The sequence below is a fragment of the Rhinichthys klamathensis genome, unplaced genomic scaffold (genome assembly GCF_029890125.1).
Source record: "Rhinichthys klamathensis goyatoka isolate OS25496 unplaced genomic scaffold, OSU_Roscu_1.1 h1tg000021l_1, whole genome shotgun sequence".
NCBI classification, from domain to species: domain Eukaryota; kingdom Metazoa; phylum Chordata; class Actinopteri; order Cypriniformes; family Leuciscidae; genus Rhinichthys; species Rhinichthys klamathensis.
Window position 1 is genome coordinate 3,865,237 of NW_026606572.1, and position 14,741 is coordinate 3,879,977.

Genomic DNA, 14,741 nt, shown 5'->3' on the forward strand with positions numbered 1-14,741 from the left:
TGCATAGCTAGAGTTTTACACATCCCACACGCACAATAAAATAATATTTACACACGTTTTGGACCATTTGACAAAATGCAGCTTGGTTGTAAATCATGTAAATCTATGTTTTTCACAAATTATATTGTCCGTGACACTATTGTTGTTTTGATAACAACAGTTTGATAAAACTTCATTAAATGGTAAGAATGTTTGTTATGGTGGAAATGACACAATTACGGGACTGTGTTTTTTTAATTTTAAGTTTAAGATATAAAACACTTTCACTGTTTCACACAATAATAACTTAAATTGGTACTTAGGGTACTTAGGGTGTATGTGTTATTTACTTTATTCAGACCAATTGTATTTGAGAAACAAAAATAAATCATTATAATAATAAATTATTACATTTTCATCTGTAAAAATCAATAACGTTATCGTAATGAATTAACATATGCCATAATTTTAACAAGATGAATATATAGAAATCAATATAATAAAAAGCGTGTTCTAGTTGTCCGGGGGCAGCTTATAGGGCTTTTATTTTGAAAACAATGCCTGCGAGTAACTACAAAAAAAAAAAAACTACAAATAAAAAGGTTAAACACAAAAACAGAGGTTTAATGTGTTTTAAAGGTTCCGTAGTTGTGATCAGTACAATTTCTTTAGTTTCTGATCTGCCTCTGCTGTTTCATGAAAGTCATGTTTTGCTTTAATATCACATGATTCCAGTGACGTTTCTTATCATGGCTTGTTCCTGTGAATGTTTATCATCTGTGGAATAATCAGAGTGATATACTGTCTGTCCAAAGGTAATGTATTGAAGATTACGACCACACTGATCTGAGAATATGTGGTGTAAGCAGAAAGGCGCTGGTCATATGCTGAGCTGTCTGTCCTCTGATCAACTTCTACATTTCTTTGGCAGCACATTTGAGGAAGATCATGAAGAGAAGACTTCTGCTGGTATCTAACTCCACACTTCATGGAGGAGGATATCTTCAACACTGTGAGCAGCACATCCAAGACTTTTTTGGAAAGTAAGTTGCCTGCAGCTTAACCAGGAATGTTGGAATAAAAACTTCGGAATGCTACAGTCCTAAGAATATTGTTGCAATACAGTCATAAAGTCCTTTATATTAATATTCTGAAGTCGTTTCCTGGTTTTATATCTGTATGCAGGCTTGTTACTGGATAAATGCAAAGTACAAGTCCATTCTTTGAACATAAACACCAGTTATGGTATTTTTAAACGTGTTTGTATTGAGCAAAATATGACAGTTTGTGTTTTTGGAATCAAATGAATCTGACCTACATTGAACCCATTTATAAAAATGAATAACTTCTTTGTTTAACAGAGGAGTAAAGAGGATCCTGTTTGTCCCATATGCACTGCATGATCGAGATGCCTATGCCAAGACTGCCAGAGACAAGTTCAAGACATTGGGTTTGTGTCTTATTGATTTGAACACACACGTACGTTGATCTCACAGGACAGTCACTGCCACATTGCCCTTCATCTCTGCTGTACTCTTCTTTTCTCTGTCTCCAGGCTATGAGGTGGACAGTGTCCACGAGACACCAGACCCTGTGGATGCTGTTAGGAAAGCTGAAGGAATATTCATTGGTATGAAGGATTTTTTTATATAATTATCAGTATATTTAATGCACAGTATATATATGAACAAAAATAGTAAAAAAAAAAAAGACCTAATAATAATAATTTAAATATTTTTTATAAGATTTACAAGAATTTTAGTATTATGTATATGGTTTGTCCCCCTATTTATGCTTAAAGGACTTCACATGAACAATGTCACAAATTTGCTTACATTTAATCAGTGACCCAGAAATCAACATTTGTTTGTATACATTTGTCAAAATCCTAAAGCTTTAAATTTGCAATTTTCAATGTGGTCTCTACTATACTGTTTGTACTCATGTCTGTGAATGCGTGGCCATTATTTACTTATAATGTATTCAGAAAGACTGGCTCTCAATCTGATGTCTATTTTTGTGTCCATTAGGTGGCGGCAACACGTTCCGCCTGCTGAAAGCTCTCTATGACAACAATGTGGTCACTGAGATTAGGAAGAGAGTTTTACAGGTGAATTAGTGTCTTGTTTAACCAAAATCTAAAATATACTGCAATTGCCTGTAACAGGTGTGGATTTTATCTCACAGGATGGAATACCTTACATGGGATCAAGTGCAGGCACCAACGTCTCCACCATCAGCATCAACACCACCAATGACATGCCCATCGTCTATCCACCCACTTTTGCTGCCATTGCTTTAGTGCCCTTCAACATTAACCCTCACTTTCTGGATCCTGATCCCAACAGCAGACACATGGGTGTACGTACTGGTGCTGTAGAGACTTGATAAGCAATTCTCTTTTTTTTCTCTTATAAAAATCCAAAAATATATGCATTGCTTTATTGTGAGGAAATTGATGCCATGAGATAAAACGTTAAATCTATCAAATATAATAAACAAAAACTTTTAAGGTAGATCTTTTAGGCTTCATGAGCGTAGATTTGATTGTGCATTTTACAGGAAACACGTGAACAGAGAATCACCCAGTACCATGAGGAGTCGGACACACCATGTGTGCTGGTATGTCAAGTTAACATGCATTACTCACTACTGTTTAAAAGTTTGGGATCAGTTCGAGATATATACATATATAAACTGTTTTCTGTCAATATATTTTAAAATGTAATTTAAACCTGTGATGCAAAGCTGAATTTTCAGCATTTATTACTCCAGTCTTCAGTCACATGATCCTTCAGAAATCATTCTAATATGCTGATTTGCTGCTTAAGAGACATTTATTATTATAAATGTTCAGAACAGTTTTGCTGTTCATATTTTTTGTGGAACCCTGTAACACTATTTTCTTTCAGGATACAATGAATAGAAAGTTCAAAACACCCTTTTTTAAAATCTTTCATTCATTCAGAAGATTCATTCATATCTATATATATATATATCAAATCTTACTGTTGTTATAGTCATTAAAAATGTTATTAATCTAGCATCAGTTGAGCACTAAGACACACCTATACTGTTGATGGCAGGGTCTTCGGGAAGGCTCAATGCTTTTAGTGGAAGGAAACAAAGCCACCTTACTTGGAAGCACAAATGCACGACTATTCCATAGGTAATGTAGAGACTCCTGCAACATATAGAAGTAAAAAATAATAATGCCAAATAGGCACAGCAAGTGAAATGATTATTTTTCTTTCTCAGAGGGAAGCAAACCACAGAGTATGAACCGGGAAGTGATCTCAGCTTCTTACTGACAGATGTACAATGAGTTGCGACATAATGCACAATGCAAACATTTTACAATAAATACTGTTAAAAAAAATTCTTCATCTTTCAACTTATTTACAGCTGTTTATTTTGCTTTGAGTACAAAAGCTATAGGAGCACTGTAGATTCTAAAGATGATTATTCTTGAATTTAAAGTCTGCAATTGGTTATTCATCAACCAGATAAGTGTTACCAGTTACAGAAATCCTGTTATGATAACATGAACTTTAGACACTAAAAAATAGGTACTACATTCAAGTCAAGGACAAAGTATGGACACCTGGTATATTCATAAATAAGGCAAAAACAAAAAATCCATCTACCGTACATCAGTATATGTGTTTATTTGAATTACAGAAGCATTAACAACATATTGCTGAACAAAATCAAGGGGGAAAAAAAGTCAAGAGTAAGTAATCTGTTTTTAAACATGGTGGATTCTCAAAAATACATATTTTTGTTGCTATGATGCTTATGTCCTATTTTTTTTTTTACAAACTTTACAAAACAAAAGAGAATATATTCTGGATCATTTTAAAATGCATATTTTTGATTGAAGTACACACATTTTCATTTAGACAACATAATTATGGCAACCCAATATGGGTAAATTCATATGGGCAGCAGCATTACTATAATACAGCAACATAAGAAATCCAGGGGTGTTTTCAGTGTTCTGGGTTGTGTTTTTCAGACCTAAAACTATGAACCGGAACCTTTAAACCACAAAATCAAATTAACATCAGTCAAATAACTGTTTTTAATATATAAATATTTTTCCCAAAAGGCCAATATTGCTCCTAAGGATTCCAGCCTCATTTTTCCAAATTGCACAATTTAGTCCGTCCCCCCCCATACTATCAAACTGATTGTAATTTCTATTCAAAATTGATTCTGATCAATTAATATTACTTGGGATGCATCACACTAAATGCATTTTTTTTCCTATTCTAATCAACATGTACCTTTAAAAAACAGATTAGTCTTTAATCTATAAAAAATACTTCTGAATCTTAAAACTAAAGGTAAATTAATACATTATAAAGGTGCTCTGTTCATAAGTGGTAGTTTTCAAAATACAAAAAATGTTACAGTTTATTGCTCTATTGTGCAAAGACTTTGATTATTTTCTCTTTTTATAATACAAATTCGACCAAATGCTCTAAATGCAGAAACATAACCCTGCTCTAAAATTATGCGTTTACAGTAGACAATCATAAGAATATTTTCTCAAAATAATACACCTTACACCCAAATAAGAAACCAGAGTCCAAATCCCAACAGCTGAAAAAAAACCCCAGATAGGAACTAAAAGTCCTGCAGAAAACCTCCAAACAGCAGAAACTGATCACCACTAAATAAAGTAACATGAAAGTTTCTCCAACAGAAGCAGCAGAACCAGCAATCGAATGATGTACCAAACTACGTCATGTCTTTCCTCAAAATAAAACATTTAAAAATCATGATGACATTTTGTATTATTTAAGGTTCATCACCTTTATTGTTGTTACATGTAAACAACTTGAAATGTGTTACGATTTAAATGGTTGATCTCTAAACCCAACTGAAAATCAAATCTTGTTTTAAGACTCAGTGCAGTTAAAAAAGGATAGGAGCACAGGGGAAAAGGATTGGCACGGGGCTTTAGTCTTATTACCAGAACAGCATAGTTGAGTTGAGTTGAGTACCATTAAAATGACAACAGTCATCACTCATTTGGGCTGTCTGGATGAACACTCCGATGCTGCGGATAAAGATGAGAGAGTTGCTGTGAATCAGGCACACTCCTGTGGATGTGGCACTGGTGAAGGTAAAGATCTCAGGCTTCTGTGTTTCTGTCTCCGTTCTCCTGAGGCTGAAGCTGCTCTTTCTCGGTACTATCGTCCTGTGGCGGCCGCACGCGTTTAAAGAAGCCCAGCTGAGGGGGAGAGAAATCAAGATGAGACATCTAAAGCAAACTAACTATCTATCTGTTGCTTGCAATTCCGTGACCTATGTTTAGCTGTCACTCACTAGCTGAATAAAGGAATTATTTATTTTTATTAAAAATTATATATATACACTACCGTTCAAAAGTTTGGGGTCGGTACGATTTTAAATACTTTAAAAAGAATTCTCTTCTGCTAACCATGGCTGCGCTTATTTGATTAAAAATACAACAAAAATCAGTTATAGTATTAAATATTATTCCAGTGTAAATCAGCTGTTTTCTGTGTGAATATATAGTAAAGTGTAATTTATTCCTGTGATCAAAGCTGAATTTTCAGCATCACCAGTGTCAGTGTCTTCAGTGTCAAATGATCCTTCACAAATCAGTATAATATGAGGATTTGATGCTCAAGAAACATTTATTATTATTATTAATGTTGAAACAGTTGTTGGTCTGTCAGTTGTACAGTTTTTTTTCTTTTTTTTAGGATTCTTTGATGAATAGGAAGTTCAAAAGACTTTTGTAACATTATAAATGTCTTTACTGTCACTTTCGATTCAAATTAATTATTCCTTGATAAATAAAAGTATTGATTTCTTTCCTCCAAAAAATAAAAATAAAATTCTCACTGACCCCAAACTTTTGAACGGTAGTGTATATATATATATATACACACACTTCTTTATATACAAATATTTAATGACATTTTATTGATTACGGTAAGGACTTAAAACCACTACTACTTCTGACATCTATATTTGTTGGTCATCCCTATAGAGACTGTTGGGATGAGATAACAGCCATCAATCAATTAGTTTAATGCCCGGTGTCATAGACAAGGCTTAAGCCTAGTTCTAGACTAAAATGCATGTTTGAGCTGTTTTAACTGAAAGCAAATTGCACTAATATATCTTAAAAATATATCAGTGCCATTGTTTTGTCTCAAGATGCACACCAGTAATGTTTTTTCACATTTATAAAAGCTGCTTAAAATGTCCTAATTGAACTAAGGCCTACAGGCTTAATCTAAGCCCTGTAACCTGAAGTTTACAGATGTTTACCTTATACATGACAAAGATGAGCAGAGCCAGCAGCAGCAGTCCAGCCAGGACAGCCAGAGCCACCACCCATCCTGGGACAGGCTGAGGGTTCTCTGAATTCCAGATCACCTTCAGAGAAGCCTGCAGGACAGAGACACAGGGTCAGTGCAGTCAGTAACAAACACTGAACACTGAAATTCAGTGAACAAATGTAATAGGAACTTACCGATGTTGTGCTGGTTGGTAACTCAGAATTTATATTTTTATATGGCATCTCTATGACACTGAAGGAGGCTGAGGATCGAACATTGTACGATTTGTTTTGACTTTCAGCCTGAAAGGAAAGAAAACCACCACTGTGTTTTAATATCTTAGCATTTGTGCAGTGAAAACAGGATGTTTTAGATCTTAAAAGACTTTGCAGTGGGGGAAGGAATAGGATTTTTTTACCTTGAGAAACGTGCTCACGGTAAGTCTGGAGTAAATAAATAGAATAGCACTCTGGCCTTTCTCCAGACGACCAACCCAACACTTAATCTCTTGACACTCTGCATTCCCACAATCCTGTTGGGTACACACATACAACTGGACTTAAATCCATGCATAATGATGAGATGGACAGTTCAATGGCATATCTGACAGTGCCAGTGGTACACATGTATAGTGGGGAGAAATGGTTCCCATAAACAAAATTGGTTTGATGGTATAACAACCATGATAATAGTTGAACAATAATTTATAATACATAATTACATTTAAATAAACACTACCATTCAAAGGTTTGGGGTCCGTAAGATTTGAAAAATGTTTTTGAAGAAAAGAAAAAAAAACTCTCACCTAGTCAACACTTGATTTAAAAAAAAAAAATACAGTAAAAAAAGTAATATTGTGAAATATAATTACAATTTAAAATCTAAAAAAAACTTTTTTATTTGAATATATTTTAAAATGTAATTCATTCCTGTGATGGCAAGAGGATGAAATTTCATCAACACTACTCCAGTCTTCCGAGTCACATGATCCTTCAGAAATCATATATGATGATTTGCTGCTCAAGAAACATTTCTTGGTAACACTTTACAATAAGGTTCATTAGTTAACATTAGTTAATGTATTAACTAACATGTACTAACAATGAGCAATACATTTTTTACAGTATGTATTAATATTTGTTAATGTTAGTTAATAAAAATCCAGCTGTTCATTGTTAGTTCATGTTACTTCACAGTGCATTAACAAATGTTAACAAACACAACCTTGGATTTTAATAATGTATTAGTAAATGTTGAAATTAATATCAACTAAGATTAATAAATGCTGTAGAAGTATTGTTCATTCTTAGTTCATGTTAACTAAGGTAGCTAACTAATGAACCTTATTGTAAAGTGATACCCATTTCTTCTTATTATCAATGTTGGAAACAGTTGTGCTGCTGCTTAATATTATTTTGGATATTGTGATAATCCTTTAAGGATCCTTTGATGAATAGAAAGTTCAAAAGAACAGTATTTATTTGAAATAGAAATGCTTTGTAACATTATAAATGTCTTTACTGTCATTTAAATGCATCCTTGCTGAGAAAGTAATTACTGACCGCATACTTTTGAACAATAGTATGATATAGTAATGCAGTGTAAAACTGCTGCAAACACTTCACAGACAGTGGCAGCTGTTAAAGGTGTGACAATACCAGAATCTCCAGGTTTTCTTCCCCTTGTTTGTCCTCCAGGTCTCTGCGGTGGACGTTGTGTCTGTTCCCCCCCTCTGCTCTGTCTCCACTGGCAGAGGTCTCATTTTTGTCAGTTAATCTGGGATTCTAGGTAAAAGCAAAAGCATAATTTTTATCCCTGGAATATTATATGAGATCCTAAATACAATCGAATTGTGAACAAGCAAAGTTTTGTCTCTGCACACTGTTAAAATACTGTGTAATTAAAGGGAGGGTTCGCTCAAAAATGAAAATTCTGTCATCATTTACTTACCATCAAGTTGTTCCAAACCTGTATGAATTTAATTCTTCTGCTGAACAAAAAAGAAAATATTCGGAAGAATGTCGGTAACCCAAATAGTTGATGGGGCCCATTGACTTCCATATAGTAAATCAGAAACTTGGATGAGTACATGACAGAATTTTACTTTTTGGGTGAACAATCCCCTTTAAATTTTAGATCCTGTTAATTAACCACAGTATTACATATAAAAAAAATACTTTCATGAATCGATTGTGGGATACATACAGTGACATTAAGAGGGTTGAGCTCCCTGTTTGAGCTGCAATTCATGTTTCCGTCCACTTCAAACTTGGTGATGTAGAGCAGAGAGCCGTTGTTGAATCTGTAGGGCCACTGCACATCCAAAATGGCCTTACTGAATGTACTGGGTCCTCTGTTCCTTAGCTGGGACGATCAGTGATTACAGAAGATAGGAACAAAATCGTAAACTATGCACCGCAGAAGCTTAATAGATGTACAATGTCTTTTTACCAATAATAGTCACAGCATTTTTTTACCTCATAGATGTGCTGTACAAGAGGTCCAATGTCATCCTCCAGAACAGGACTGTCTTTTGGCTGCCAGTTAGCGATGGGTAAAAACACCTGCTCTGGTGCAGACACCCTGCACAAGATAGAGCCAATACATACACAATGAGAAAGTCTATTAAGTCAGTTTTTTCCATATTCCACGTTATTCTAAATCAGCCTTTTTAAACTTTGATCTAAATTTAATAACTTACTGCAACTGCAAAGTAAAATGTGTGCTGAATGGCATTTTGTGTTGATTTTAAAATTGAGATAATAATAAAATAAAATAAACAGTTCACATAATATGTGTCACATAAATGTAACCGAGATAACATATAAAGCATCATACCCTCTTAATTCCACTCTGGCCAACACCGCAAGCTTTGTGACAACAGAGACCAGATTGCTGGTTTTGTTGAACTGATTTGAGCTGAAAACAAAGGCGATTTATTTACTTTCACAATTGAGCAGAAGGTGGCGCTGTTGTTTCAAATACTGACAGACATTTCATTCATTCAGAGACAAAAATCCATGAAATAATACCATGGACTAGTCTAAGTTATAAATATGCAGTATATATCATTAAGGTTCAGATAGATGTGAGGGTGTGAAGAAAGAGTGAGAGACAGGAAGCAAAGCAGGATGTCCTCAAAGAGAGACAAAGACAGCTGTTCCCTGTAATTAACATGTGAAAAAAAGTCACGGGCAGTCAGCAGGGAACTGCTTGAAGTTTTATTGATTTAAATAAAAAAGACAGGAAGTGGAAATACTTGTATGTTTAGAAAACCTTTGCTTAACATTTGTTTCTAATGGCCCTTGTTGGGTTACAGACGACTTTTAATTAGTATTGCACAAAGCAAAGATTCTCTCAACTGTACTATTGTAATAGCAAGCATGAATTAAAATACCTCTTTATCTGCAAGTCAAACTTGACTTCTGTGTCCTGTTCGGAGAGCTGGTGCACGCTGAAGCGCAAGCCTGCTGTTATCTAAACCACACAATTTTACAGAAAAACTCCAAATGAAATAAAACAGCTAATTTATGTGTTACAGTACGCAACAATATAAATAAAATAAATAACGTTTGGTACAGATAAATATGCAGATAATTTAGCTCGGAAAGTCTGTTGGTCACCTTAGTTCCTCCTTTCATTGGGTTCCCAAGATCACACACCACCACTCTGGTCTGATTCTCTTTCTTGAATGCACAGGACAGTCTAGACAATGTCTGAGATACATAAATAACAGATGAAACCTAAAAGTATCTTAAACAACTTCACTATATACACACACACACACACACATTCAAAAGTTTGGGGGTGGAACGATTTTTTAAATGTTTTCTGCATTTGATTAAAAAACAACAACAACAATAATAAAACAGTAATATTGTAGAAATATTGTTAAAATTTAAAATAACTGTTTTCTATTTTAATATATTTTAAAAATGTAATTTATTTTTGTGATGCAAAGCTGTATTTTCAGCATCATTACTCCAGTCTTCAGTCTCACGTGGTCCTTCAGAAATCATTCTAATATGCTGATTTTGGTGAAACTTTTATTATGATCAATGTTGAAAACATTTGTGGAAATGTTTTTTGTGGAAACTGTTTTTTTTTTTTTCAGGATTGTTTTATGAATAGAAAGTTCTAAAGAATACCATTTATTTGAAATAGACAACTTTTATAACATTATAAATGTCTTTACTGTCACTTCTGATCAATTTAATGCACCCTTACTGAATAAATGTATTAATCTTACTGACCCCAAACTTTTTTCTGCATTAACATTCAAAGAAATGCTTTTGGTTTAAAAAAGAAAAGAAAAGTATGCTTCATCAACATGCTGTTGATTGCCACATCAAATAATTCATCAATAATAATTCTGAAGTTAAAATTACACTAAATGGTCTTAAAGGGGAAAAGCTTTCTGTATTTTGGTTAAAGCACTCATAGATCTTCCTATAACTCTTTCCCCATCAGTATTTTTGATAATTTTCACAAAAATGTCATGGCCCCAGAATATTTTGTTGTATGAATATCTAAACATTCAATACATAAAAAAAAAAAAAAAAAAAAACAGAGCCTCTGGTTTCAATCAAACAAACAACAAAAAAAACTTTTAAAAAAAAGATTTATTTTTTCAATGACTACAACATGCATAAGCAATGCTTTTATCACTTGTTTCTGATCCTTTTTGTCTGTCTTGATCAGGAGATTCTCTACTCTTTCAGAAGATGGGTAATAGCGCATATATAACAGTGAAAACCTGTAACCATGTAATAACCATATAACAGTGAAAACACAGAAAGCCGCAAAATTCCGTCAATGGCGGGGAAAGAGTTAAGTGATCTGACTCTGCTAACCTCAATGTTACGCACAACCCCAATGAAATCTGCCTGAGATGGTAGGGTGACGATAAGGTCGGCCTCATAAGCCCCCTCTCCTCCATTCTCTGCTATGACGTCCAGGGTCAGGGGGTTATCGTCACCTATGTAGATCTCTTTCTGGTCACTGGATCACAAAACAACAATCAAACGTACAGACGCACACAGAGTTAATCTCCAGCTCTACGCCTCCAGACAACACAGTGGAATTTAAGGCTCAGATGAACCAATGACTCACCTCACAACAGACAGTTTTAAGTCTGGCTTGCAAATATTGTCTTCGCCACAATCCAGGAGTATGTGGGCCTGGAAAATCACAAGGGATTATGGAATATTAAAAGACAGTTTCTATGTTTATCCAATGCTATTTTATGGTGATTGTTTGAGGAGTCAGCATGCAAGTCTTTGGTTAGAGACAGATTTAATCTTTTGAGTGGCTGCTGCACAATATATCGTCTAGTAGTTCTTGGTTCCCAAACTTCGTACTCAATGAATCTCCATGGTTTTCCAGTCATTTATGATAAATGGATAACAAACAAAAACTAAAATAACGTAAATCGATTCACGACATATTTAGACTTGGGTCATTAAGATCAATTTGCAAATTGCTTCAATCAATTCCTTGAAAAGAAGTGACTCAAATGCATAAAAAATGTTCATATTTTTTTCCAAACCTAGAAAACACCATTTTAAAATTCCCTGTTTGCCAATGCCTGTGGGAACACTGCTAGTATAAAAGAAATATAACGTTGTTAAAAGCCTGAAAGACATTAATCATTAACTCAACCATGGCAGCCATATATAGTATATGAACCTCATTCATCTTTTCTACTCTCATCCTTTCCAACAGACACTGAGATCTTTCTGGAATATATGAAACATGCATCTCCCCCACCACCCCACCCATTGAGCAAACACCATTCAAAAAAGTCAGTAAGATTTTAATACTTTTATTCAGCAAGGATGCATTACATTGATCAAAAGTAATAGATATGAAGATTTAAAGCATTTATAATGTTACAAACGATTTTTTATTTCAAATAGACACGGTTCGTTTGAACATTCCAGTAACCAAAGAATCTATTATAGTTTCCACAAAAATATTAACGGTTTTCAACATTGATAATAATAATTAGAAATGTTTCTTGAGCACCAAATTAGCACAGTGATTTCTGAAGGACCATGTTACACTGAAGCCTGGAGTAATGATGTTGAAAATTCAGCTTTGCAGCACAGGAATAATATATTTAAACAGAAAGCCATTCTTTTAAAATTGTAATAATATTTCTCAGTATTACTGTTTTGACTGTACTTTTGATCAAATAAATGCACCCTTGGTGAGCATAAGAGAGTTCTTTCAAAAACCTAAATAAAATCTTACCGACCTTAAACCTTTGAACGATAGTGTATATGCAGTGCCCCTGTAACCAGAACTAGTATGGGAAACTGTTGTACCTGCTTGGTGACATTTGTAGGTGCAGATTGGTCAAGGATAGGCAACAGGCCGGTCTTATCTGCTGCTGTTTTGTAATCCAAGCTGTACTCCATAAAAACAGAGATGGGTGTGATCTTATCCCTGAATTCTGAGTCATCCTGTTAAGATAGAGAGAGAGAGAGAGAGGTAGAGAGCCAAAAGTGGACGGAGAGAGAAATGGGGCCTCTATATCAATGAGCTCAAGGCTGGGGAATTTCAGTCCAGCTTACAAGCTCTACAACATGCTCTTTTATGTCCAGAAAAGAGAGCTTTGGCTTCCCAGGTCAAATCCTTCTTTAGCTCTGTAACACATTGTTCCTTTTTAAAAACAAAATAACGGCATATTACAGTGCCAAACATCTGGGCTATCTGCCACCACAGCTTTAAATGCAGCGCAAACACATATTTGATGACATAAAGGCATCAGCACTTCTTCAGCTGGCCAAGAAAAGCAAAACTACACTAAACTTTTTACAGCCCAGTACCAGCAAAAGTGAGGAAAGAGTCACACAGGAAATCTCTGTGTTCCTGTATCTCAACTGGTAGAACATGACGTTAGGAACACCATGGGTTTGATTTCCTATAAATTATAGAGTATACCTCGCCTGCACTGCAAGATGCTTCGGATAAAACATCTGTCAAATGCATGAATGTGAATGATTCACTCACTATTAAATAAGCCTGAAGTTCCTCACAGGCCGGCCCCTGGTTGTTGGAGACGGTCATGTTCTTTGAATAATGAGACATCTTGTTGTGGAGGAACAGCACCCGTTTGGTGGCTCCCTTGTGTTTGAGGCGGTCCAGGGTCAGATCCACTTGGAAAACTGTGAATGAAAGGGTTTTCCAGGTCAGTCAGTACCCTTTTTCATTTCAATCCAAATGGGAGTTAGAGAAACACAAATACTAATAAAAAAAGCAATACATTCAGAAGGAATGCAGGAGTTAAGGCTCAATCACACCAAGGATGATAACTATTACGATAACGACAAAGTAACAATATCGTTGTAATTACTTTCAGAATGTTTTTTTCGAGCTGATGAACAATAAAACCAATGACAGCCAATCAGAATCCATCCAGCTTTACAGAGCTCAAGTATATAAAGTACCAGACAACAGAACTGCAGCGCGCTCATAATAATGTTATCGTCCGCTGGTGTTGACGCTAATATACTTACAGTTATAGTTATCTTTATAGTTATCATTCTTGGTGTGAACAGGGCTTTATTTACATAACAGAGCTTCTCTTTTAAAAAGAAAAGAGGCAATTTAAAGGCAACAAGCAAACATTTTTTTTTCTGTAAATTAAACTGCTTAGAACAGTCAACCCTGAAACCTTTAAATGCTGTGATACCCTTGAATCTCTGAAAGCATTCAGCTGTTTTAAACTCTGGTTCAGTTTGCCTGAAATAACCTGGGGTTAAAGAGTTATGGCTCTTGGATCAACCCTTATGGAGTTTAATTAGGGACTTTTGAGAGATACAAGCACATTTACGTAAACATGTCTGAACTTAAAAGCAAGATATGAGCATTTGGCTTTGAAAAAACACTTTTAAAACTCAAAACATCCTTCTTTGAAGAGAGTCATGCAAAAATAAAAATAAATCTTTATTCTGAAGATATTTTAAAGAACCTTGGAAACCAAACAATATTGGACCCTACTGATTGCTTTGTATGAAAAACCCTGAGACATTTCTCAGAATCTCTTCTTTTGTGTTCCACAAAATAAATAAAGTTATACAGTTTTGGAACATCATGAGGATGAGTAAATGATGACAATTTTCATTTGGGTGAACCATACCCCTTTAATGACATAAGACAGATCACCCACACTAGCAGGTCAACAACGCTTTTTACTGTAAGTATTCAGAAACTTGGTCTGCCTAGTCACGGTGAGGTCATCAAAATAGGACAGAACTAGTGACTATCTATTACTCTACAATATTGCACTACACAGCTATTCCACATCCTGTGTATAAGCATGTATAATCACTGATACTCATTTCAAATACAGGAGTTTACATACTGTAGGTGCCAGGTGGTTTTTTGACTTTGCCTTTATGACATTAAATATTATTACAACTTAAAATA

General features: G+C 34.8%; 2 protein-coding genes across 2 annotated transcripts in view; one reads left to right on the forward strand and one right to left on the reverse strand.

Annotated features, from left to right (window-relative positions):
* Positions 1 to 836: 836 nt before the first annotated feature.
* si:dkey-69o16.5 (Alpha-aspartyl dipeptidase-like) lies at positions 837 to 3,376 on the forward strand. Its single transcript, XM_056241884.1, has 8 exons — positions 837 to 1,022; positions 1,341 to 1,429; positions 1,535 to 1,609; positions 2,010 to 2,089; positions 2,167 to 2,340; positions 2,542 to 2,601; positions 3,066 to 3,148; positions 3,238 to 3,376. Exons 1-8 carry the CDS (start codon positions 928 to 930, stop codon positions 3,302 to 3,304), a joined length of 723 nt encoding a protein of 240 aa, XP_056097859.1. The 5' UTR covers positions 837 to 927; the 3' UTR covers positions 3,305 to 3,376.
* Positions 3,377 to 4,357: 981 nt separating this feature from the next.
* Positions 4,358 to 14,741, reverse strand: part of itgav (integrin, alpha V) — a 39,068-nt gene continuing 28,684 nt past the window's right edge. Inside the window, exons 17-30 of the mRNA XM_056241859.1 lie at positions 13,323 to 13,477; positions 12,635 to 12,772; positions 11,418 to 11,485; positions 11,159 to 11,306; positions 9,929 to 10,021; positions 9,703 to 9,782; positions 9,144 to 9,224; positions 8,783 to 8,888; positions 8,511 to 8,669; positions 7,964 to 8,089; positions 6,724 to 6,837; positions 6,500 to 6,607; positions 6,295 to 6,414; positions 4,358 to 5,221 (exon numbers count right to left, since the gene is read on the reverse strand). Coding sequence (XP_056097834.1) covers positions 5,123 to 5,221; positions 6,295 to 6,414; positions 6,500 to 6,607; positions 6,724 to 6,837; positions 7,964 to 8,089; positions 8,511 to 8,669; positions 8,783 to 8,888; positions 9,144 to 9,224; positions 9,703 to 9,782; positions 9,929 to 10,021; positions 11,159 to 11,306; positions 11,418 to 11,485; positions 12,635 to 12,772; positions 13,323 to 13,477 — 1,595 coding nt within the window. The 3' untranslated portion in view covers positions 4,358 to 5,122. The remainder of the gene's footprint in view (positions 5,222 to 6,294; positions 6,415 to 6,499; positions 6,608 to 6,723; positions 6,838 to 7,963; positions 8,090 to 8,510; positions 8,670 to 8,782; positions 8,889 to 9,143; positions 9,225 to 9,702; positions 9,783 to 9,928; positions 10,022 to 11,158; positions 11,307 to 11,417; positions 11,486 to 12,634; positions 12,773 to 13,322; positions 13,478 to 14,741) is intronic.